Source organism: Oncorhynchus mykiss, chromosome 6 (genome assembly GCF_013265735.2).
Source record: "Oncorhynchus mykiss isolate Arlee chromosome 6, USDA_OmykA_1.1, whole genome shotgun sequence".
Taxonomy (NCBI): domain Eukaryota; kingdom Metazoa; phylum Chordata; class Actinopteri; order Salmoniformes; family Salmonidae; genus Oncorhynchus; species Oncorhynchus mykiss.
The window spans coordinates 96356148-96380760 of record NC_048570.1 but is presented as its reverse complement, the minus strand read 5'-3'; the positions used below and the strand labels follow the sequence as shown (position 1 = coordinate 96380760).

The 24613-nt window shown below is 47.7% G+C and overlaps 1 protein-coding gene across 1 annotated transcript in view; it reads right to left on the bottom strand.

The window, feature by feature from the left end:
• LOC110514610 (asc-type amino acid transporter 1) overlaps nt 1-24613 on the bottom strand; it is a 68670-nt gene that overhangs the window by 11138 nt on the left and 32919 nt on the right. Inside the window, exons 4-7 of the mRNA XM_036981671.1 lie at nt 20298-20423; nt 12233-12386; nt 9622-9745; nt 5560-5663 (exon numbers count right to left, since the gene is read on the bottom strand). Coding sequence (XP_036837566.1) covers nt 5560-5663; nt 9622-9745; nt 12233-12386; nt 20298-20423 — 508 coding nt within the window. The remainder of the gene's footprint in view (nt 1-5559; nt 5664-9621; nt 9746-12232; nt 12387-20297; nt 20424-24613) is intronic.

Genomic DNA, 24613 nt, shown 5'->3' with positions numbered 1-24613 from the left:
GAACCGCTGACTATATTGGGGCGAGGAGAGGTTGAGAACCGCTGACTATATTGGGGCGAGGAGAGGTTGAGAACCACTGACTATATTGAGGTGGTCCCCTGAGGAGAGGTTGAGAACCGCTGACTATATTGGGGTGGTCCCCTGAGGAGAGGTTGAGAACCGCTGACTATATTGGGGCGGTCCCCTGAGGACAGGGTTGAGAACCGCTGACTATATTGGGGCGGTCCCCTGAGGAGAGGGTTGAGAACCGCTGACTATATTGGGTAGTCCCCTGAGGAGAGGTTGAGAACCGCTGACTATATTGAGGTGGTCCCCTGAGGAGAGGTTGAGAACCACTGACTATATTGGGGTGGTCCCCTGAGGAGAGGTTGAGAACCGCTGACTATATTGAGGTGGTCCCCCGAGGAAGAGGTTGAGAACCGCTGACTATATTGAGGTGGTCCCCTGAGGAGAGGTTGAGAACCACTGACTATATTGGGTGGTCCCCTGAGGAGAGGTTGAGAACCGCTGACTATATTGAGGTGGTCCCCCGAGGAGAGGTTGAGGACCGCTGACTATATTGGGGCGGTACCCCGAGGAGAGGTTTAGAACCGCTGACTATACTGGGGCTTTCCCTCGAGGAGAGGTTGAGAACCGCTGACTATATTGGGGCGGTACCCCGAGGAGAGGTTGAGGAACGCTGACTATATTGGGCCAAGGAGAGGTTGAGAACCGCTGACTATATTGGGGCGAGGAGAGGGTTGAGAACCACTGACTATATTGGGGCGGTCTCTCGAGGAGAGGTTGAGAACCGCTGACTATATTGGGGCTGTCCCCCGAGGAGAGGTTGAGAACCGCTGACTATATTGGGGTGGTCCCCCGAGGAGAGGTTGAGAACCACTGACTATATTGGGGAGAGGAGAGGTTGAGAACCGCTGACCATATTAGGGTAGGTCCCCTGAGGAGAGGTTGAGAACCGCTGACTATATTAGGGTAGGTCCCCTGAGGAGAGGTTGAGAACCGCTGAATATATTGGGGCGAGGAGGGGGTTGAGAACCGCTGACTATATTGGGGCGTTCCCCTGAGGAGAGGTTGAGAACCACTGACTATATTGGGGCGAGGAGGGGGTTGAGAACCGCTGACTATATTGGGGCGTTCCCCTGAGGAGAGGTTGAGAACCACTGACTATATTGGGGCGAGGAGGGGGTTGAGAACCGCTGACTATATTAGGGCGAGGAGGGGGATGAGAACCGCTGACTATATTGGGGCGTTCCCCTGAGGAGAGGTTGAGAACCACTGACTATATTGAGGTGGTCCCCCGAGGAGAGGTTGAGAACCACTGACTATATTGGGGAGAGGAGAGGTTGAGAACCGCTGACTATATTAGGGCGAGGAGGGGGTTGAGAACCGCTGACTATATTGGGGCGTTCCCCTGAGGAGAGGTTGAGAACCACTGACTATATTGGGGCGAGGAGGGGGTTGAGAACCGCTGACTATATTGGGGCGTTCCCCTGAGGAGAGGTTGAGAACCACTGACTATATTGGGGCGAGGAGGGGGTTGAGAACCGCTGACTATATTGGGGCGTTCCCCTGAGGAGAGGTTGAGAACCACTGACTATATTGGGGCGTTCCCCTGAGGAGAGGTTGAGAACCACTGACTATATTGGGGCGTTCCCCTGAGGAGAGGTTGAGAACCACTGACTATATTGGGGCGGTCCCCTGAGGAGAGGTTGAGAACCGCTGACTATATGAGAACCACTGACTATATTGAGGTGGTCCCCTGAGGAGAGGTTGAGAACCGCTGACTATATTGGGGTGGTCCCCCGAGGAGAGTGTTGAGAACCGCTGACTATATTGGGGCGCGGAGAGGTTGAGAACCGCTGACTATATTGGGGCGGTACCCCGAGGAGAGGTTGAGAACCGCTGACTATATTGAGGTGGTCCCCTGAGGAGAGGTTGAGAACCACTGACTATATTGGGGTGGTCCCCCGAGGAGAGGTTGAGAACCGCTGACTATATTGGGGTTGTCCCCCGAGGACAGGGTTGAGAACCGCTGACTATATTGGGGCTGTCCCCCGAGGAGAGGTTGAGAACCGCTGACTATATTGGGGTGGTCCCCCGAGGAGAGGTTGAGAACCGCTGACTATATTGAGGTGGTCCCCTGAGGAGAGGTTGAGAACCACTGACTATATTGGGGTGGTCCCCTGAGGAGAGGTTGAGAACCGCTGACTATATTGGGGTGGTCCCCCGAGGAGAGGTTGAGAACCACTGAATATATTGGGGTGGTCCCCCGAGGAGAGGTTGAGAACCGCTGACTATATTGGGGTGAGGAGAGGTTGAGAACCGCTGACTATATTGGGGCGAGGAGAGGTTGAGAACCGCTGACTATATTGAGGTGGTCCCCCGAGGAGAGGTTGAGAACCGCTGACTATATTGGGGCGGTCCCCCGAGGAGAGATTGAGTACCTCTGACTATATTGGGGCGAGGAGAGGTTGAGAACCACTGACTATATTGAGGTGGTCCCCCGAGGAGAGGTTGAGAACCGCTGACTATATTGGGGCGAGGAGAGGTTGAGAACCGCTGACTATATTGGGGTGGTCCCCCGAGGAGAGGTTGAGAACCACTGACTATATTGGGGTGGTCCCCCGAGGAGAGGTTGAGAACCGCTGACTATATTGGGGCGGTCCCCTGAGGAGAGGTTGAGAACCACTGACTATATTGGGGTGGTACCCCGAGGAGAGGTTGAGAACCGCTGACTATATTGGGGCGAGGAGAGTTTGAGAACCGCTGACTATATTGGGGTGGTCCCCTGAGGAGAGGGTTGAGAACCGCTGACTATATTGGGGTGGTACCCCGAGGAGAGGTTGAGAACCGCTGACTATATTGGGGCGAGGAGAGTTTGAGAACCGCTGACTATATTGGGGTGGTCCCCTGAGGAGAGGGTTGAGAACCGCTGACTATATTGGGGCGGTCCCCTGAGGAGAGGTTGAGAACCGCTGACTATATTGGGGTGGTCCCCTGAGGAGAGGTTGAGAACCACTGACTATATTGGGGCTGTCCCCTGAGGAGAGGTTGAGAACCGCTGACTATATTGGGGCGGTCCCCTGAGGAGAGGTTGAGAACCGCTGACTATATTGGGGTTGTCCCCCGAGGACAGGGTTGAGAACCGCTGACTATATTGGGGCTGTCCCAGGAGGACAGGGTTGAGAACCGCTGACTATATTGGGGCGGTCCCCTGAGGAGAGGTTGAGAACCACTGACTATATTGGGGTGGTCCCCTGAGGAGAGGTTGAGAACCACTGACTATACTGGGGCTGTCCCCTGAGGAGAGGTTGAGAACCACTGACTATATTGGGGCGAGGAGAGGTTGAGAACCGCTGACTATATTGAGGTGGTCCCCCGAGGAGAGGTTGAGAACCGCTGACTATATTGGGGCGGTCCCCCGAGGAGAGGTTGAGAACCTCTGACTATATTGGGGCGAGGAGAGGTTGAGAACCACTGACTATATTGAGGTGGTCCCCCGAGGAGAGGTTGAGAACCGCTGACTATATTGGGGGGGGGTCCCCCGAGGAGAGGTTGAGAACCACTGACTATATTGGGGTGGTCCCCCGAGGAGAGGGTTGAGAACCACTGACTATATTGGGGCGAGGAGAGGTTGAGAACCACTGACTATATTGGGGTGGTCCCCCGAGGAGAGGTTGAGAACCACTGACTATATTGGGGTTGTCCCCCGAGGAGAGGTTGAGAACCGCTGACTATATTGGGGCGGTCCCCTGAGGAGAGGTTGAGAACCACTGACTATATTGGGGCGGTCCCCCGAGGAGAGGTTGAGAACCGCTGACTATATTGGGGTGGTACCCCGAGGAGAGGTTGAGAACCGCTGACTATATTGGGGCGAGGAGAGTTTGAGAACCGCTGACTATATTGGGGTGGTCCCCTGAGGAGAGGGTTGAGAACCGCTGACTATATTGGGGTGGTACCCCGAGGAGAGGTTGAGAACCGCTGACTATATTGGGGCGAGGAGAGTTTGAGAACCGCTGACTATATTGGGGTGGTCCCCTGAGGAGAGGGTTGAGAACCGCTGACTATATTGGGGCGGTCCCCTGAGGAGAGGTTGAGAACCGCTGACTATATTGGGGTGGTCCCCTGAGGAGAGGTTGAGAACCACTGACTATATTGGGGCTGTCCCCTGAGGAGAGGTTGAGAACCGCTGACTATATTGGGGCGGTCCCCTGAGGAGAGGTTGAGAACCGCTGACTATATTGGGGTTGTCCCCCGAGGACAGGGTTGAAAACCACTGACTATATTGGGGCTGTCCCCCGAGGACAGGGTTGAGAACCGCTGACTATATTGGGGCGGTCCCCCGAGGAGAGGTTGAGAACCTCTGACTATATTGGGGCGAGGAGAGGTTGAGAACCACTGACTATATTGAGGTGGTCCCCCGAGGAGAGGTTGAGAACCGCTGACTATATTGGGGCGAGGAGAGGTTGAGAACCGCTGACTATATTGGGGTGAGGAGAGGTTGAGAACCGCTGACTATATTGGGGCGAGAAGAGGTTGAGAACCGCTGACTATATTGAGGTGGTCCCCCGAGGAGAGGTTGAGAACCGCTGACTATATTGGGGCGGTCCCCCGAGGAGAGGTTGAGAACCTCTGACTATATTGGGGCGAGGAGAGGTTGAGAACCACTGACTATATTGAGGTGGTCCCCCGAGGAGAGGTTGAGAACCGCTGACTATATTGGGGCGAGGAGAGGTTGAGAACCGCTGACTATATTGGGGGGGGGGTCCCCCTAGGAGAGGTTGAGAACCACTGACTATATTGGGGCGAGGAGAGGTTGAGAACCACTGACTATATTGGGGTTGTCCCCCGAGGAGAGGTTGAGAACCGCTGACTATATTGGGGCGGTCCCCTGAGGAGAGGTTGAGAACCACTGACTATATTGGGGCGGTCCCCCGAGGAGAGGTTGAGAACCGCTGACTATATTGGGGTGGTACCCCGAGGAGAGGTTGAGAACCGCTGACTATATTGGGGCGAGGAGAGTTTGAGAACCGCTGACTATATTGGGGTGGTCCCCTGAGGAGAGGGTTGAGAACCGCTGACTATATTGGGGTGGTACCCCGAGGAGAGGTTGAGAACCGCTGACTATATTGGGGCGAGGAGAGTTTGAGAACCGCTGACTATATTGGGTGGTCCCCTGAGGAGAGGGTTGAGAACCGCTGACTATATTGGGTGGTCCCCTGAGGAGAGGTTGAGAACCGCTGACTATATTGGGGTGGTCCCCTGAGGAGAGGTTGAGAACCACTGACTATATTGAGGTGGTCCCCCGAGGAGAGGTTGAGAACCGCTGACTATATTGGGGCGAGGAGAGTTTGAGAACCGCTGACTATATTGGGTGGTCCCCTGAGGAGAGGGTTGAGAACCGCTGACTATATTGGGTGGTCCCCTGAGGAGAGGTTGAGAACCGCTGACTATATTGGGGTGGTCCCCTGAGGAGAGGTTGAGAACCACTGACTATATTGAGGTGGTCCCCTGAGGAGAGGTTGAGAACCACTGACTATATTATGAGACTATTAGTACCTGGATGAAGTGAAGAGATAGCCGTTGATTCCTCCGAATGTAGACAGAGCTACAGAGATGGGCATCACCCAGGAGAAAACGCCCAGCAACTTCTCACCAAATGTCTGTAGAAAACCATTCAACAATCATTAATTAACCTTTAAAAAACAAACACACACAAAAACAACAACCACAGAAAGTTAACTGTTAAATAACCATATTTATTTGTTTATTATGGATCCTCATTAGCTTTTACAGAAGCTGCAGCTACTCTTCCTGGGGTTTATTATGGATCTTCATTAGCTTTTACAGAAGCAGCAGCTACTATTCCTGGGGTTTATTATGGATCCTCATTAGCTTTTACAGAAGCAGCAGCTACTCTTCCTGGGGTTTATTATGGATCCTCATTAGCTTTTACAGAAGCAGCAGCTACTATTCCTGGGGTTTATAATGGATCCTCATTAGCTTGTACAGAAGCAGCAGCTACTCTTCCTGGGGTTTATTATGGATCCTCATTAGCTTTTACAGAAGCTGCAGCTACTCTTCCTGGGGTTTATTATGGATCCTAGTTAGCTTTTACAGAAGCTGCAGCTACTCTTCCTGGGGTTTATTATGGATTCCCATTAGTTCCTGTCAAGGCAGCAGCTACTCTTCCTGGGGTTTATTATGGATCCCCATTTGTTCCTGTTGCCAAGGCAGCAGCTCCTCTTCCTGGGGTTTATTATGGATCCCCATTAGTTCCTGTTGCCAAGGCAGCAGCTACTCTTCCTGGGGTTTATTATGGATCCCCATTAGTTCCTGTCAAGGCAGCAGCTACTCTTCCTGGGGTTTATTATGGATCCCCATTTGTTCCTGTTGCCATTGCAGCAGCTCCTCTTCCTGGGGTTTATTATGGATCCCCATTAGTTCCTGTTGCCAAGGCAGCAGCTACTCTTCCTGGGGTTTATTATGGATCCCCATTAGTTCCTGTTGCCAAGGCAGCACCTACTCTTCCTGGGTTTACTATGGATCCCCATTAGTTCCTGCAAAGGCAGCAGCTACTCTTCCTGGGGTTTATTATGGATCCCCATTAGTTCCTGTTGCCAAGGCAGCAGCTACTCTTCCTGGGGTTTATTATGGATCCCCATTAGTTCCTGTTGCCAAGGCAGCAGCTACTCTTCCTGGGGTTTATTATGGATCCCCATTAGTTCCTGTCAAGGCAGCAGCTACTCTTCCTGGGGTTTATTATGGATCCTCATTAGCTTTTACAGAAGCTGCAGCTACTCTTCCTGGGGTTTATTATGGATCCTCATTAGCTTTTACAGAAGCTGCAGCTACTCTTCCTGGGGTTTATTATGGATTCCCATTAGTTCCTGTCAAGGCAGCAGCTACTCTTCCTGGGGTTTATTATGGATCCCCATTAGTTCCTGTCAAGGCAGTAGCTACTCTTCCTGGGGTTTATTATGGATCCCCATTTGTTCCTGTTGCCAAGGCAGCAGCTCCTCTTCCTGGGGTTTATTATGGATCCCCATTAGTTCCTGTTGCCAAGGCAGCAGCTACTCTTCCTGGGGTTTATTATGGATCCCCATTAGTTCCTGTCAAGGCAGCAGCTACTCTTCCTGGGGTTTATTATGGATCCCCATTTGTTCCTGTTGCCAAGGCAGCAGCTCCTCTTCCTGGGGTTTATTATGGATCCCCATTAGTTCCTGTTGCCAAGGCAGCAGCTACTCTTCCTGGGGTTTATTATGGATCCCCATTAGTTCCTGTTGCCAAGGCAGCAGCTCCTCTTCCTGGGGTTTATTATGGATCCCCATTAGTTCCTGTCAAGGCAGCAGCTACTCTTCCTGGGGTTTATTATGGATCCCCATTTGTTCCTGTTGCCAAGGCAGCACCTACTCTTCCTGGGTTTACTATGGATCCCCAATAGTTCCTGCAAAGGCAGCAGCTACTCTTCCTGGGGTTTATTATGGATCCCCATTAGTTCCTGTTGCCAAGGCAGCAGCTACTCTTCCTGGGGTTTATTATGGATCCCCATTAGTTCCTGTTGCCAAGGCAGCAGCTACTCTTCCTGGGGTTTATTATGGATCCCCATTAGTTCCTGTCTAGGCAGCAGCTACTCTTCCTGGGGTTTATTATGGATCCCCATTAGTTCCTGTCAAGGCACGACAAAGCCTATTCCCCCTCAGGAGACTGAAAAGACTTGGCATGTGTCCTCAGATCCTCAAAAAGTTCTACAACTCCACCATCGAGAGCATGGTTGCATCACCGCCTGGTATGGCAACTGCTCGGCCTCCGACCGCAGGGCGCTACAGAGGGTAGTGCGAACGGCCCAGTACATCACCGGGGCCAAGCTTCCTGCCATCCAGGACCTCTATATCAGGCGGTGTCAGAGGAAGGCCCTATAAATTGCCAAAGACTCCAGCCACCCTATAGTCATAGACTGTTCTCTCTGCTACAGCACGGAAAGCGGTACTGGAGCGCCAAGTCTGGAGCCAACAGGACCCTGAACAGCTTCTCCCGCCAAGCCATCAGACTGATCAATAGTTAGTTAGATAGTTGACCAATAGTTACCCAGACTATCTGCACTGATGCTTTTCTATTATCTATCCCTACCTACAGTATACTGCTGTTACTGTCTATTATCTATCCTTTACCCCTACCTACAGTATACTGCTGTTACTGTCTATTACCTATCCTTTACCCCTACCTACATTATACTGCTGTTACTGTCTATTACCTATCCTTTACCCCTACCTACAGTATACTGCTGTTACTGTCTATTATCTATCCTTTACCCCTACCTACAGTATACTGCTGTTACTGTCTATTATCTATCCTTTACCCCTACCTACAGTATACTGCTGTTACTGTCTATTATCTATCCTTTACCCCTACCTACAGCATACTGCTGTTACTGTCTATTATCTATCCTTTACCCCTACCTACAGTATACTGCTGTTACTGTCTATTATCTATCCTTTACCCCTACCTACAGTATACTGCTGTTACTGTCTATTATCTATCCTTTACCCCTACCTACAGTATACTGCTGTTACTGTCTATTATCTATCCTTTACCCCTACCTACAGTCTACTGCTGTTACTGTCTATTATCTATCCTTTACCCCTACCTACAGTCTACTGCTGTTACTGTCTATTATCTATCCTTTACCTCTACCTACAGTATACTACTGTTACTGTCTATTATCTATCCTTTACCCCTACCTACAGTATACTGCTGTTACTGTCTATTATCTATCCTTTACCCCTACCTACAGTATACTGCTGTTACTGTCTATTATCTATCCTTTACCCCTACCTACAGTATACTGCTGTTACTGTCTATTATCTACCCTTTACCCCTACCTACAGTATACTGCTGTTACTGTCTATTACCTATCCTGTTGCTTAGTCACTTTATTCCTAGTTATATGTACATACCTACCTCAATTACCTCGTACCTCTGCACATTGACTCAGTACTGGTACTTCCTGTATATAGCCATGTTATTACCTCAGTACTGGTACTTCCTGTATATAGCCATGTTATTACCTGGTACTCCCTGTATATAGCCATGTTATTACCTGGTACTCCCTGTATATAGCCATGTTATTACCTGGTACTTCCTGTATATAGCCATGTTATTACCTCAGTACTGGTACTTCCTGTATATAGCCATGTTATTACCTGGTACTTCCTGTATATAGCCATGTTATTACCTGGTACTTCCTGTATATAGCCATGTTATTATCTGGTACTTCCTGTATATAGCCATGTTATTATCTGGTACTTCCTGTATATAGCCATGTTATTACCTGGTACTCCCTGTATATAGCCATGTTATTACCTGGTACTTCTTGTATATAGCCATGTTATTACCTGGTACTTCCTGTATATAGCCATGTTATTATCTGGTACTTCCTGTATATAGCCATGTTATTACCTCAGTACTGGTGCTTCCTGTATATAGCCATGTTATTACCTGGTACTTCCTGTATATAGGCGTATTATTGTTACTCATTGTGTATTTATTATGACTTCATTATTAAGTGTTATAACGTTTCTATTAATTTATTTACAGATTAATTAATTAATGAATTCTCACCACGGCCACGGCGTTGGATGCCAACAGCTCTTCGGGGGTCATGGAGGAGAAGTATGCAATGTTGGTCAGAGTGTAGACTAACGTCACCAGGGGAATGGATATGTAGATAGCCCGGGGCAGGTTCCTGAGATAAGAGACATATTTTACAGTAATATACCAGGTTCCTGTAAAACAGTACATTATATTACAGTAATATGTAGATGGCTGGGGGCAGGTTCCTGAGATAAGAGACATATTTTACAGTAATATACCAGGTTCCTGTAAAACAGTACATTATATTACAGTAATATGTAGATAGCCCGGGGCAGGTTCCTGAGATAAGATACATATTTTACAGTAATATACCAGGTTCCTGTAAAACAGTACATTATATTACAGTAATATAGTACTGTAATAAGATATTACAGTAATATGTAGATGGCTGGGGGCAGGTTCCTAGAGTAACAGGTAACATATTACAATAAAATGTCATGACACTGACAGTCAGCAATAACAGGAACATGTTACATATTGAAAAGCATTTGTAAATAGCAATGACTTGTGACAGTCAACTCAGTAGACAGTCAACTCATTAGACAGCAGTGAGACAGTCAACTCATTAGACAGCAGTGAGACAGTCAACTCATTAGACAGCAGTGAGACAGTCAACTCATTAGACAGCAGTGAGACAGTCAACTCATTAGACAGCAGTGAGACAGTCAACTCATTAGACAGCAGTGAGACAGTCAACTCATTAGACAGCAGTGAGACAGTCAACTCATTAGACAACAGTGAGACAGTCAACTCATTAGACAGCAGTGAGACAGTCAACTCATTAGACAGCAGTGAGACATTCAACTCATTAGACAGCAGTGAGACAGTCAACTCATTAGACAGCAGTGAGACAGTCAACCCATTAGACAGCAGTGAGACATTCAACTCATTAGACAGCAGTGAGACAGTCAACCCATTAGACAGCAGTGAGACAGTCAACCCATTAGACAGTCAACCCATTAGACAGCAGTGAGACAGTCAACTCATTAGACAGTCAACTCATTAGACAACAGTGAGACAGTCAACCCATTAGACAGCAGTGAGACACTAAACTCATTAGGCAGCAGTGAGACAGTCAACCCATTAGACAGCAGTGAGACAGTCAACTCATTAGACAGCAGTCAGACAGTCAACTCATTAGACAGCAGTGAGACAGTCAACCCATTAGACAGCAGTGAGACAGTCAACCCATAAGACAGTCAACCCATTAGACAGTAGTGAGACAGTCAACTCATTAGACAGTCAACTCATTAGACAACAGTGAGACAGTCAACCCATTAGACAGCAGTGAGACACTAAACTTATTAGGCAGCAGTGAGACAGTCAACTCATTAGACAGCAGTCAGACAGTCAACTCATTAGACAGCAGTGAGACAGTCAACCCATTAGACAGCAGTGAGACAGTCAACCCATTAGACAGTCAACCCATTAGACAGCAGTGAGACAGTCAACTCATTAGACAGTCAACTCATTAGACAACAGTGAGACAGTCAACCCATTAGACAGCAGTGAGACACTAAACTCATTAGGCAGCAGTGAGACAGTCAACCCATTAGACAGCAGTGAGACAGTCAACTCATTAGACAGCAGTGAGACAGTCAACTCATTAGACAGCAGTGAGACAGTCAACCCATTAGACAGTCAACCCATTAGACAGCAGTGAGACAGTCAACCCATTAGACAGCAGTGAGACAGTCAACCCATTAGACAGCAGTGAGACAGTCAACCCATTAGACAGCAGTGAGACAGTAAAGTTAATTAATATAATCTGAGCATTGGAAGCAATAAGGAAACTGCCACAACATGACCACACGTAAAGTCCATATATTAATGTATGACAACAGGTGCTCTTCCACTTTCCACCACTAGATGGCGATATGACGACACAGTTCGTTGCGCTCCGATTCTCCACCCTTCTCTTGAAGTGTGCACTTGGAAAATTCGCTTCAGCTAATGTTTAGAACAGACCAATGCTTTGAAATTCATAACAGGGAGTGTGCAAGCGCACACCTTGTTAGAAGGGTAAATAATTGGGACGTAGCCTACATCTAGAGATCTAGAGGTCTATCCTGATTAAATTGGGACGCAACCTACATCTAGAGGTCTATCCTGATTAAATTGGGACGTAACCTACATCTAGAGGTCTAGAGGTCTATCCTGATTAAATTGGGACGTAACCTACATCTAGAGGTCTAGAGGTCTATCCTGATTAAATTGGGACGCAGCCTTCATCTAGAGGTCTAGAGGTCTATCCTGATTAAATTGGGACGCATCCTAAATCTAGAGATCTATCCTGATTAAATTGGGACGCAACCTAAATCTAGAGATCTATCCTGATTAAATTTGGACGTAGCCTACATTTAGAGGTCTATCCTGATTAAATTGGGACGCATCCTAAATCTAGAGATCTATCCTGATTAAATTGGGATGCATCCTAAATCTAGAGATCTATCCTGATTAAATTGGGACGCATCCTAAATCTAGAGATCTATCCTGATTAAATTGGGACGCATCCTAAATCTAGAGATCTATCCTGATTAAATTGGGACGCACCCTAAATCTAGAGATCTATCCTTACTTGCGTGGCTCGACCACCTCCTCAGTGACGTAGTTCAGGAAGTTCCAGCCGCTGAAGGCGAAGGAGGCCTGGAGGAAAGCCAGAGCTATCTGACCGACAGACGGGTCCCGTGTGAACTCAAACGCCTGACTGGGTCTCAGAGCATCATAGTGACCTGGTGGGAGGGAGACAGAGAGAGAGAGAGAGAGACACAGAGAGAGAGAGAGAGAGAGAGAGAGAGGTGGGAGGGAGAGAGAGAGAGAGAGAGAGAGAGAGAGAGAGAGAGAGAGAGAGAGAGACTAGATTAAGATTTTACTAATGAGGATTGCTTCTGTAATAACACACACCATCATCATCATCAACGCTGGTCGAGACCCTGGGTCTCGACCCCGCCCTGTGCAACTGGGTACTGGACTTCCTGACGGGCCGCCCCCAGGTGGTGAGGGTAGGCAACAACATCTCCACCCCGCTGATCCTCAACACTGGGGCCCCACAAGGGTGCGTTCTGAGCCCTCTCCTGATCATCATCACAGTCGAAAGAGACAGCAACTACAGTAGTGATTCAACATGTGTCCAGACGGAGAGATGGCCAGTATCCGATGGGGCTTGTTACAATCTGGGACATGATTCCAGACAGACTACTTCCTGATACACAGTGTTTAATGGCAGACAGACTACTTCCTGATACACAGTGTTTAATGGCAGACAGACTACTTCCTGATACACAGTGTTTAATGGCAGACAGACTACTTCCTGATACACAGTGTTTAATGGCAGACAGACTACTTCCTGATACACAGTGTTTAATGGCAGACAGACTACTTCCTGATACACAGTGTTTAATGGCAGACAGACTACTTCCTGATACACAGTGTTTAATGGCAGACAGACTACTTCCTGATACACAGTGTTTAATGGCAGACAGACTACTTCCTGATACACAGTGTTTAATGGCAGACAGACTACTTCCTGATACACAGTGTTTAATGGCAGACAGACTACTTCCTGATACACAGTGTTTAATGGCAGACAGACTACTTCCTGATACACAGTGTTTAATGGCAGACAGACTACTTCCTGATACACAGTGTTTAATGGCAGACAGACTACTTCCTGATACACAGTGTTTAATGGCAGACAGACTACTTCCTGATACACAGTGTTTAATGGCAGACAGACTACTTCCTGATACACAGTGTTTAATGGCAGACAGACTACTTCCTGATACACAGTGTTTAATGGCAGACAGACTACTTCCTGATACACAGTGTTTAATGGCAGACAGACTACTTCCTGATACACAGTGTTTAATGGCAGACAGACTACTTCCTGATACACAGTGTTTAATGGCAGACAGACTACTTCCTGATACACAGTGTTTAATGGCAGACAGACTACTTCCTGATACACAGTGTTTAATGGCAGACAGACTACTTCCTGATACACAGTGTTTAATGGCAGACAGCCTACTTCCTGATACACAGTGTTTAATGGCAGACAGACTACTTCCTGATACACAGTGTTTAATGGCAGACAGACTACTTCCTGATACACAGTGTTTAATGGCAGACAGACTACTTCCTGATACACAGTGTTTAATGGCAGACAGATCACAGTGTTTAATGGCAGACAGATCACAGTGTTTAATGGCAGACAGATCACACAGTGTTTAATGGTAGACAGATCACACAGTGTTTAATGGCAGACAGATCACACAGTGTTTAATGGCAGACAGATCACACAGTGTTTAATGGCAGACAGATCACACAGTGTTTAATTGGAAGACAGATCACACAGTGTTTAATGGCAGACAGATCACACAGTGTTTAATGGCAGACAGATCACAGTGTTTAATGGCAGACAGATCACACAGTGTTTAATGGCAGACAGATCACACAGTGTTTAATGGCAGACAGATCACACAGTGTTTAATTGGAAGACAGATCACACCGTGTTTAATGGCAGACAGATCACACAGTGTTTAATGGCAGACAGATCACAGTGTTTAATGGCAGACAGATCACACAGTGTTTAATGGGAAGACAGATCACACAGTGTTTAATTGGAAGACAGATCACACAGTGTTTAATTGGCAGACAGATCACACAGTGTTTAATGGTAGACAGAGCACACAGTGTTTAATGGCAGACAGATCACACAGTGTTTAATTGGCAGACAGATCACACAGTGTTTAATGGCAGACAGATCACAGTGTTTAATGGCAGACAGATCACACAGTGTTTAATGGCAGACAGATCACACAGTGTTTAATGGCAGACAGATCACACAGTGTTTAATTGGAAGACAGATCACACCGTGTTTAATGGCAGACAGATCACACAGTGTTTAATGGCAGACAGATCACAGTGTTTAATGGCAGACAGATCACACAGTGTTTAATGGGAAGACAGATCACACAGTGTTTAATTGGAAGACAGATCACACAGTGTTTAATGGCAGACAGAGCACACAGTGTTTAATGGCAGACAGATCACACAGTGTTTAATTGGCAGACAGATCACACAGTGTTTAATGTCAGACAGATCACACAGTGTTTAATGGCAGACAGATCACACAGTGTTTAATTGGCAGACAGATCACACAGTGTTTAATGGCAGACAGATCACACAGTGTTTAATGGCAGACAGATCACACAGTGTTTAATGGGAAGACAGATCACACAGTGTTTAATGGCAGACAGATCACACAGTGTTTAATGGCAGACACATCACAGTGTTTAATGGCAGACAGATCAGTGTTTAATGGCAGACAGATCACACAGTTGGACTGATGTGATATATAAAAGGGAGCACGCTCGGCTCACACTTTGTCTCTCTCTGGTTTCTACGATTCTTTCCCATGTCAGTCTGGAAGATTAGCTGAGACAACAGAACTTCTATTGGGTCACGAACGCTGCCTCTCTGGCTGCCTAAAATCCAGCCCAAACCGCATGAGGTCCAATGTCTGTATGTTTGATTCAGATCCCGAACGCTGCCTCTCTAAAGCCTTGTTCTACACTGCATGTTTTAGTGTTTTGGTGCTCAAATCAGTTTGGTTTTTCAAAATCCGTTTTGGAACACCGACTACTGTCCAAACAGAAAGTTACAAAGAGACCAAAATCAGAGTTCCTGTGTGTTCAGACTGTAGTAATTTGCTGTAACATGCTTACGCTAGTTGTCACGGTAACGGCGGGTGTGTGTGTGTGTGTGTGTGTGTGTGTGTGCAGTGGTGTTGGCCAATTGGTGGTTGTGCTTCCTCTCAGGTCAGACGTTGGTATGTGACAAGCTAAGGTGACAACAATGTCCGCCACGGACGTTTCCCAGGATTCTTTGCACATTCACAATCACGGTGTAAGAACTTTTAAAAAAAACGGTCCTATTTTTTTGTTTGTTGGCAAACCGCAACAGTCAACTAGCTCTCTAGCTAGTTGTTTAGTTTGCTAGCACACATTCACTCCTTTGTTTGTAAACAATGAACAAGCTAGTTAGCTACCATGTGTTCTTGTTAAACTGTAAACAGAGTAACTAGCGACTGACAAGATATGCCAAAAACTATCTAAATATCACTTGAGGGATAATAAATCAGATTTGATCGTTCAGATAGAAGTCGCACGGCCAGGAATCAGATCTGTATCTGATTTCAAACCATTATAAATGTGATGATGATTCCATGTGCTTTTTGGCTGTTCAGACTGCAAATCATGTATGCAAAACAAATATGATTGAGTCACTTCAAACTGCTAGTGTACAAGGCTAAACTACCTCCACCTGCATCTCTCCGCCTACCTCTCTCCGCCTGCCTCTCTCCGTCTGCCTCCCTCCGCCTGCCTCTCTCTCTCCGCCTGCCTCTCTCTCTCCGCCTGCCTCTCTCCGCCTGCCTCTCTCCGTCTGCATCTCTCCGCCTGCCTCTCTCTCTCCGCCTGCCTCTCTCCGCCTGCCTCTCTCCGTCTGCATCTCTCCGCCTGCCTCTCTCTCTCCGCCTGCCTCTCTCTCTCCGCCTGCCTCTCTCTCTCCGCCTGCCTCTCTCTCTCCGCCTGCCTCTCTCTCTCCGCCTGCCTCTCTCTCTCCGCCTGCCTCTCTCCGTCTGCATCTCTCCGCCTGCCTCTCTCCGCCTGCCTCTCTCCGCCTGCCTCTCTCCGCCTGCCTCTCTCCGCCTGCCTCTCTCCGCCTGCCTCTCTCCGCCTGCCTCTCTCCGCCTGCCTCTCTCCGCCTGCCTCTCTCTCTCCGTCTGCATCTCTCCGCCTGCCTCTCTCCGCCTGCCTCTCTCCGCCTGCCTCTCTCCGTCTGCATCTCTCCGCCTGCCTCTCTCCGCCTGCCTCTCTCCGCCTGCCTCTCTCCGCCTGCCTCTCTCTGCCTGCCTCTCTCCGCCTGCCTCTCTCCGCCTGCCTCTAACCCTCCCCAAACTGGACAGGGCCCAGTGACTGTATGATAGTGATAGGGATAGGGCTAACTAGACAGTTAGATAGTCAATTTCCCCTTTTCATCTCCCACCTCTACGGGGCAGCAGCCACCAGGCCAGGAGTTTAATCTCCCAGATGCCACCAGGCCAGGAGTTTAATCTCCCAGCAGCCACCAGGCCAGGAGTTTCATCTCCCAGCAGCCACCAGGTCAGGAGCAGGAGGGAGCAGAGGAAGGGTTGTTAAGGGTGTGATCACTCCCAGGTGATTATTGATCTGAGAAGCTGATTGATGGAAGCCTCCTGACGTGGCAGGATTCATATTGGATGTTAGTTTTCTTTTGGACAGGATCAGATCTGCCTGTTGTATAATATCGTTTTGTCAACCATTTGAACATTGATAAGCTGCTTGGTTTCAGCTGAACTCCCCTGGACTCCTGGTAAGTCATCTCCTTCATCTACACCAGGGGTTAGTAAGACTCTCTGTGATTCAGGCGTCTGTAACAGTAGCGTCAAAGATCTTTATAACTAACCCAAGATAGAGCACAGCCTGTCGTTTCCAATGGGAGTAAATTAATCATAGTGGGCAGAACAAGTAAGGAGGTGGGCAGAGCCAAGCATGAGGAGTTAGCGAGATTCTATTGGTGCATTCTAGCATGTATTTGCATATTTCTGTTAGGGAACGCCTACTTTGTGAAGTGAGCGTGTGTGAAATAACTCAATTCGCCCTTTTTCGCTCTTTCTGAAGAACTCAATTTTTTAAAACTTTGACAAAGAGTAAAGTCTACAAAACGTAGTCCACTCTGTTCATAACAGACTAGAGTTTTGGAAACAAAAAAAAAATGTATTGAGATCAAATGTTTAATCAATGAGAAAATGTACAGAATGTCAGCCAAAATAACATCTCACGCCATCTTTTCCCCACTGCCAGCCACTGGGCTTCCTCTCATCACCATCTTTCCCCCACTGCCAGCCACTGGGCTTCCTCTCATCACCATCTTTCCCCCACTGCCAGCCACTGGACTTCCTCTCATCACCATCTTTCCCCCACTGCCAGCCACTGGGCTTCCTCTCATCACCATATTTCCCCCACTGCCAGCCACTGGGCTTCCTCTCATCACCATCTTTCCCCCACTACCAGCCACTGGGCTTCCTCTCATCACCATCTTTCCCCCACTGCCAGCCACTGGACTTCCTCTCATCACCATCTTTTCCCAGCTACCAGCCACTGGGCTTCCTCTCATCACCATCTTTCCCCCACTGCCAGCCACTGGGCTTCCTCTCATCACCATATTTCCCCCACTACCAGCCACTGGGCTTCCTCTCATCACCATCTTTTCCCAGCTACCAGCCACTGGACTTCCTCTCATCACCATCTTTCCCCCACTACCAGCCACTGGGCTTCCTCTCATCACCATCTTTCCCCCACTGCCAGCCACTGGGCTTCCTCTCATCACCATATTTCCCCCACTACCAGCCACTGGGCTTCCTCTCATCACCATCTTTCCCCCACTGCCAGCCACTGGACTTCCTCTCATCACCATCTTTCCCCCACTGCCAGCCACTGGGCTTCCTCTCATCACCATCTTTTCCCAGCTACCAGCCACTGGGCTTCCTCTCATCACCATCTTTCCCCCACTACCAGCCACTGGGCTTCCTCTCATCACCATCTTTTCCCAGCTACCAGCCACTGGACTTCCTCTCATCACCATCTTTCCCCCACTGCCAGCCACTGGGCTTCCTCTCATCACCATATTTCCCCCACTGCCAGCCACTGGACTTCCTCTCATCACCATCTTTCCCCCACTGCCAGCCACTGGGCTTCCTCTCATCACCATATTTCCCCCACTGCCAGCCACTGGGCTTCCTCTCATCACCATATTTCCCCCACTGCCAGCCACTAGGCTTCCTCTCATCACCATCTTTCCCCCACTGCCAGCCACTGGGCTTCCTCTCATCACCATCTTTGGTAGTGAATGGAAACGCCAACAAAAAGCTTCACATGTATAATATCTGGCTCGTTTTTCTATCTGTGGTAGTGTCTATACACGTCCACCAGGTGGAAGCAGAGGCTATTCATTTCCTCACTCCTGTCATTTGACCTGAAGTTAATGACTGTAATCAGTATGGTGAGGAGCATCCTAAAGAAGCAGTTGAAACTCACATTTATCCTGTGATTCAGAGACAATTATAAGGTTCAACCTCTGTGTGTGTGTCCGTGTGTCTCAGACCTCTGTGTGTTGGTCCGTGTGTCTCAGACCTCTGTGTGTGTTTGTCCGTGTGTCTCAGACCTCTGTGTGTTGGTCCGTGTGTCTCAGACCTCTGTGTGTTTGTCCGTGTGTCTCAGACCTCTGTGTGTTTTTGTAGTTTTTCAAGTGATTGCCTATCCAATATACAGTGTCTAAGGGGTCATATTGCACTTCCTAAGGCTTCCACTAGATGTCAACAGTCTTTAGAACCTTTTTTCAGGCTTCTACTGTGAAGGGGGGCTGAATGAGATGGGATTGAGTCAGGTGTCTGGCAGAGAGCCACGGGCTCGTGACACGCGGTCATGAGAGAGTTAGCTCGCGTTCCTTTGCTTTTCTACAGACAAAGGAATTCTCTGGTTGGGACATTATTGAAGATTTATGATAAAAACATCCTAAAGATTGATTCTATACTACGCTTGACATGTTTCTACGACCAGTAATATAACTTTTTGGACTTTTCATCCGACCTTTCCGCTGGACCTGCACGCGCGTATGGATTTGTTTACCAAACACCCTAACAAAAGGATGGACATAAATGATCAACTTTATCGAACAAATCAAACATTTATGGTGGAACGGGGATTCCTGGGAGTGCATTCTGATGAAGATCATCAAAGATAAGTGAATATTTATAATGCTATTTCTGACTAATGTTGACTCCACAACATGGTGGAAATCTGTTTGGGCTGTTTTGGGCTCTGAGCGCCGTACTCAGATTATTGCATGGTTTGCTTTTTCCGTAAAGTTATTTTTAAATCTGACACAGCGGTTGCATTAAGGAGAAGAGTATCTAAAATTCCATGCATAACAGTTGTATCTTTTATCAATGTTTATTTTGAGTATTTCTGTAAATTGATGTGGCTCTCTGCAAAATCACTGCATGTTTTGGAACTACTGAACATAACACGTCAATGTAAAATGCAATTTTTGTATATAAATATGAACTTTATCGAACTAAACATACATGTATTGTGTAACATGAAGTCCTATGAGTGTCCTCTGATGAAGATCATCAAAGGTTAGCGATTCATTTTATCTCTATTTGTGCTTTTTGTGACTCCTCTCTTTGGCTGGAAAAATGGCTGTGTTTTTCCGGTGACTTGGTGGTGACCTAACATAATCATTTGTGGAGCATTCGCTGTAAAGCATTTTTGAAATCAGACACTGTGACTGGATTAACGAGAATTGTATCTTTAAAATGGTGCCTAATACTTGTTTGTTTGAGAAATTAGATTTATTAGATTTCTGTTGTTCGAATTTGGAGCCCCGCTAGCGGAACCCCGTTCCCAGACAGGTTAAACATAACTGATAACTACAGATATGTAGAATGATTTGGCAACAGAACTGTGTGTGCCTGCCTGCATACGAGTGTGTGTGTGTGTGTGTGTGTGTGTGTGTGTGTGTGTGTGTGTGTGTGTGTGTGTGTGTGTGTGTGTCCTCACCTCTGCAGATCTGCACCAGTCCCACAGCTATGATGAGTCCCAGAGCCAGCAACTTGGCCACCGTGAACACGTCCTGGATCCTGGTGGCCCAGCGCACGCTGGAACAGTTTACCCACGTCAGGAACACTGGGGCAGAGAGAAAGAGAGAGATGACTAACCATATACTCTAACCAGGAACACTGGAGCTGTTTACCCACGCCATGTACTCTAAACTAGGAACACTGGGACAGAGAGGTGACTAACCATGTACTCTAACCCAGGAACACTGGGACAGAGAGATGACTAACCCAGGACCACTGGGACAGAGAGGTGACTAACCATGTACTCTAACCCAGGAACACTGGGACAGAGAGGTGACTAACCATGTACTCTAACCCAGGAACACTGGGACAGAGAGATGACTAACCATGTACTCTAACCCAGGAACACTGGGACAGAGAGGTGACTAACCATGTACTCTAACCCAGGAACACTGGGACAGAGAGACAGAGAGGTGACTAACCATGTACTCTAACCCAGGAACACTGGGACAGAGAGGTGACTAACCATGTACACTAACCCAGGAACACTGGGACAGAGAGACAGAGAGGTGACTAACCATGTACTCTAACCCAGGAACACTGGGACAGAGAGACAGAGATGTGACTAACCATGTACTCTAACCCAGGAACACTGGGACAGAGACAGAGAGGTGACTAACCCAGGAACCCTGGGAGAGAGAGGTGACTAACCCAGGAACACTGGGACAGAGAGAGGTGACTAACCATGTACTCTAACCCAGGACCACTGAGACAGAGAGGTGACTAACCATGTACACTAACCCAGGAACACTAGGACAGAGAGACAGAGAGGTGACTAACCATGTACTCTAACCCAGGAACACTGGGACAGAGAGATGACTAACCATGTACTCTAACCCAGGAACAGAGAGACAGAGAGAGGTGACTAACCATGTACTCTAACCCAGGAACACTGGGACAGAGAGACAGAGAGGTGACTAACCATGTACTCTAACCCAGGAACACTGGGACAGAGAGATGACTAACCATGTACTCTAACCCAGGAACAGAGAGACAGAGAGAGGTGACTAACCATGTACTCTAACCCAGGAACACTGGGACAGAGAGGTGACTAACCATGTACTCTAACCCAGGAAAACTGGGACAGAGAGACAGAGAGGTGACTAACCATGTACTCTAACCCAGGAACACTGGGACAGAGAGGTGACTAACCATGCACTCTAACCCAGGAACACTGGGACAGAGAGACAGAGAGGTGACTAACCATGTACACTCTAACCCAGGAACACTGGGACAGAGAGACAGAGAGGTGACTAACCATGTACACTAACCCAGGAACACTGGGACAGAGAGGTGACTAACCATGTACTCTAACCCAGGAACACTGGGACAGAGAGGTGACTAACCATGTACACTAACCCAGGAACACTGGGACAGAGAGGTGACTAACCATGTACTCTAACCCAGGAACACTGGGACAGAGAGACAGAGAGGTGACTAACCATGTACACTAACCCAGGAACACTGGGACAGAGCGACAGAGAGGTGACTAACCATGTACACTAACCCAGGAACACTGGGACAGAGAGGTGACTAACCATGTACTCTAACCCAGGAACACTGGGACAGAGCGACAGAGAGGTGACTAACCATGTACACTCTAACCCAGGAACACTGGGACAGAGAGACAGAGAGGTGACTAACCATGTACACTAACCCAGGAACACTGGGACAGAGAGGTGACTAACCATGTACTCTAACCCAGGAACACTGGGACAGAGCGACAGAGAGGTGACTAACCATGTACACTCTAACCCAGGAACACTGGGACAGAGAGACAGAGAGGTGACTAACCATGTACTCTAACCCAGGAACACTGGAACAGAGAGGTGACTAACCATGTACTCTAACACAGGAACACTGGGACAGAGAGGTGACTAACCATGTACTCTAACCCAGGAACACTGGGACAGAGAGACAGAGAGGTGACTAACCATTTACACTAACCCAGGAACACTGGGACAGAGAGACAGAGAGGTGACTAACCATGTACTCTAACCCAGGAACACTGGAACAGAGAGGTGACTAACCATGTACACTAACCCAGGAACACTGGGACAGAGAGGTGACTAACCATGTACTCTAACCCAGGAACACTGGGACAGAGAGACAGAGAGGTGACTAACCATGTACTCTAACCCAGGAACACTGGGACAGAGAGGTGACTAACCATGTACTCTAACCCAGGAACACTGGAACAGAGAGGTGACTAACCATGTACACTAACCCAGGAACACTGGGACAGAGAGGTGACTAACCATGTACTCTAACCCAGGAACACTGGGACAGAGAGACAGAGAGGTGACTAACCATGTACACTCTGACTCTAAATCACTTTTTAATATGAAGAAGGACTTGCTAAAACATTCAGCAATTGTGACCCTCTGTGATTTCTAGGAGGACTTTAACCAACTTATCCCCCAAAATGTCTCTAGGTTTCACCATCATTGAAATGCCACAGTTATTTTGTTGCTTCCAAAAAGGGATTTCTGAATATTATTAATTATTTCATAGTGATTAATTTACGTCTGTCCCTCGTGTTAATGTAAACCCTGTTATTCTGTCCCTCATGTTAATGTCAACCCTGTTATTCTGTCCCTCATGTTAATGTCAACCCTGTTATTCTGTCCCTCATGGTCAACCCTGTTACTCTGTCCCTCATGTTAAGGTCAACCCTGTTATTCTGTCCTTCATGTTAATGTCAACCCTGTTACTCTGTCCCTCGTGTTAAGGTCAACCCTGTTACTCTGTCCCTCATGTTAAGGTCAACCCTGTTATTCTGTCCCTCATGTTAATGTCAACCCTGTTACTCTGTCCCTCATGTTAAGGTCAACCCTGTTATTCTGTCCTTCATGTTAATGTCAACCCTGTTACTCTGTCCCTCGTGTTAAGGTCAACCCTGTTACTCTGTCCCTCATGTTAAGGTCAACCCTGTTACTCTGTCCCTCATGGTCAACCCTGTTACTCTGTCCCTCATGGTCAACCCTGTTACTCTGTCCCTCATGTTAACGTCAACCCTGTTATTATGTCCCTCATGTTAAGGTCAACCCTGTTATTCTGTCCCTCATGTTAATGTCAACCCTGTTATTCTGTCCCTCATGTTAATGTCAACCCTGTTATTCTGTCCCTCATGTTAATGTCAACCCTGTTACTCTGTCCCTCATGTTAATGTCAACCCTGTTATTCTGTCCCTCATGGTCAACCCTGTTACTCTGTCCCTCATGTTAAGGTCAACCCTGTTATTCTGTCCTTCATGTTAAGGTCAACCATGTTACTCTGTCCCTCATGTTAAGGTCAACCCTGTTAATCTGTCCCTCATGTTAAGGTCAACCCTGTTATTCTGTCCCTCATGTTAAGGTCAACCCTGTTATTCTGTCCCTCATGTTAATGTCAACCCTGTTACTCTGTCCCTCATGTTAATGTTTTTCCCTGTTATTCTGTCCCTCATGTTAATGTCAACCCTGTTACTCTGTCCCTCATGTTAATGTCAACCCTGTTACTCTGTCCCTCATGTTAATGTTAATGGGGAGTGATGAGCTCTACAGCAGAGTCTCACAACTCAATCGCTGGTTGAAAACTGTTTTCTGCCCCTCCCAAAATATAGAATTTGTAGATAATTGTCCCTCTTTCTGGGACTCACCCACAAACAGGACCAAGCCTGACCTGCTGAGGAGTGACGGACTCCATCCTAGCTGGAGGGGTGCTCTCATTTTATCTACCAACATAGACAGGGCTCTAACTCCTCTAGCTCCACAATGAAATAGGGTGCAGGCCAGGCAGCAGGCTGTTAGCCAGCCTGCCAGCATAGTGGAGTCTGCCACTAGCACAGTCAGTGTAGTCAGCTCAGCTATCACCATTGAGACCGTGTCTTTGCCTCGACCTAGGTTGGGCAAAACTAAACATGGCGGTGTTCGCCTTAGCAATCTCACTAGGATAAAGACCACCTCCATTCCTGTCATTATTGAAAGAGATCATGATACCTCACATCTCAAAATAGGGCTACTTAATGTTAGATCCCTGATCACTGATCATAATCTTGATGTGATTGGCCTGACTGAAACATGGCTTAAGCCTGATGAATTTACTGTGTTAAATGAGGCCTCACCTCCTGGCTACACTAGTGACCATATCCCCCGTGCATCCCGCAAAGGCGGAGGTGTTGCTAACATTTACGATAGCAAATTTAAATTTACAAAAAAAAAATGATGACGTTTTCGTCTTTTGAGCTTCTAGTCA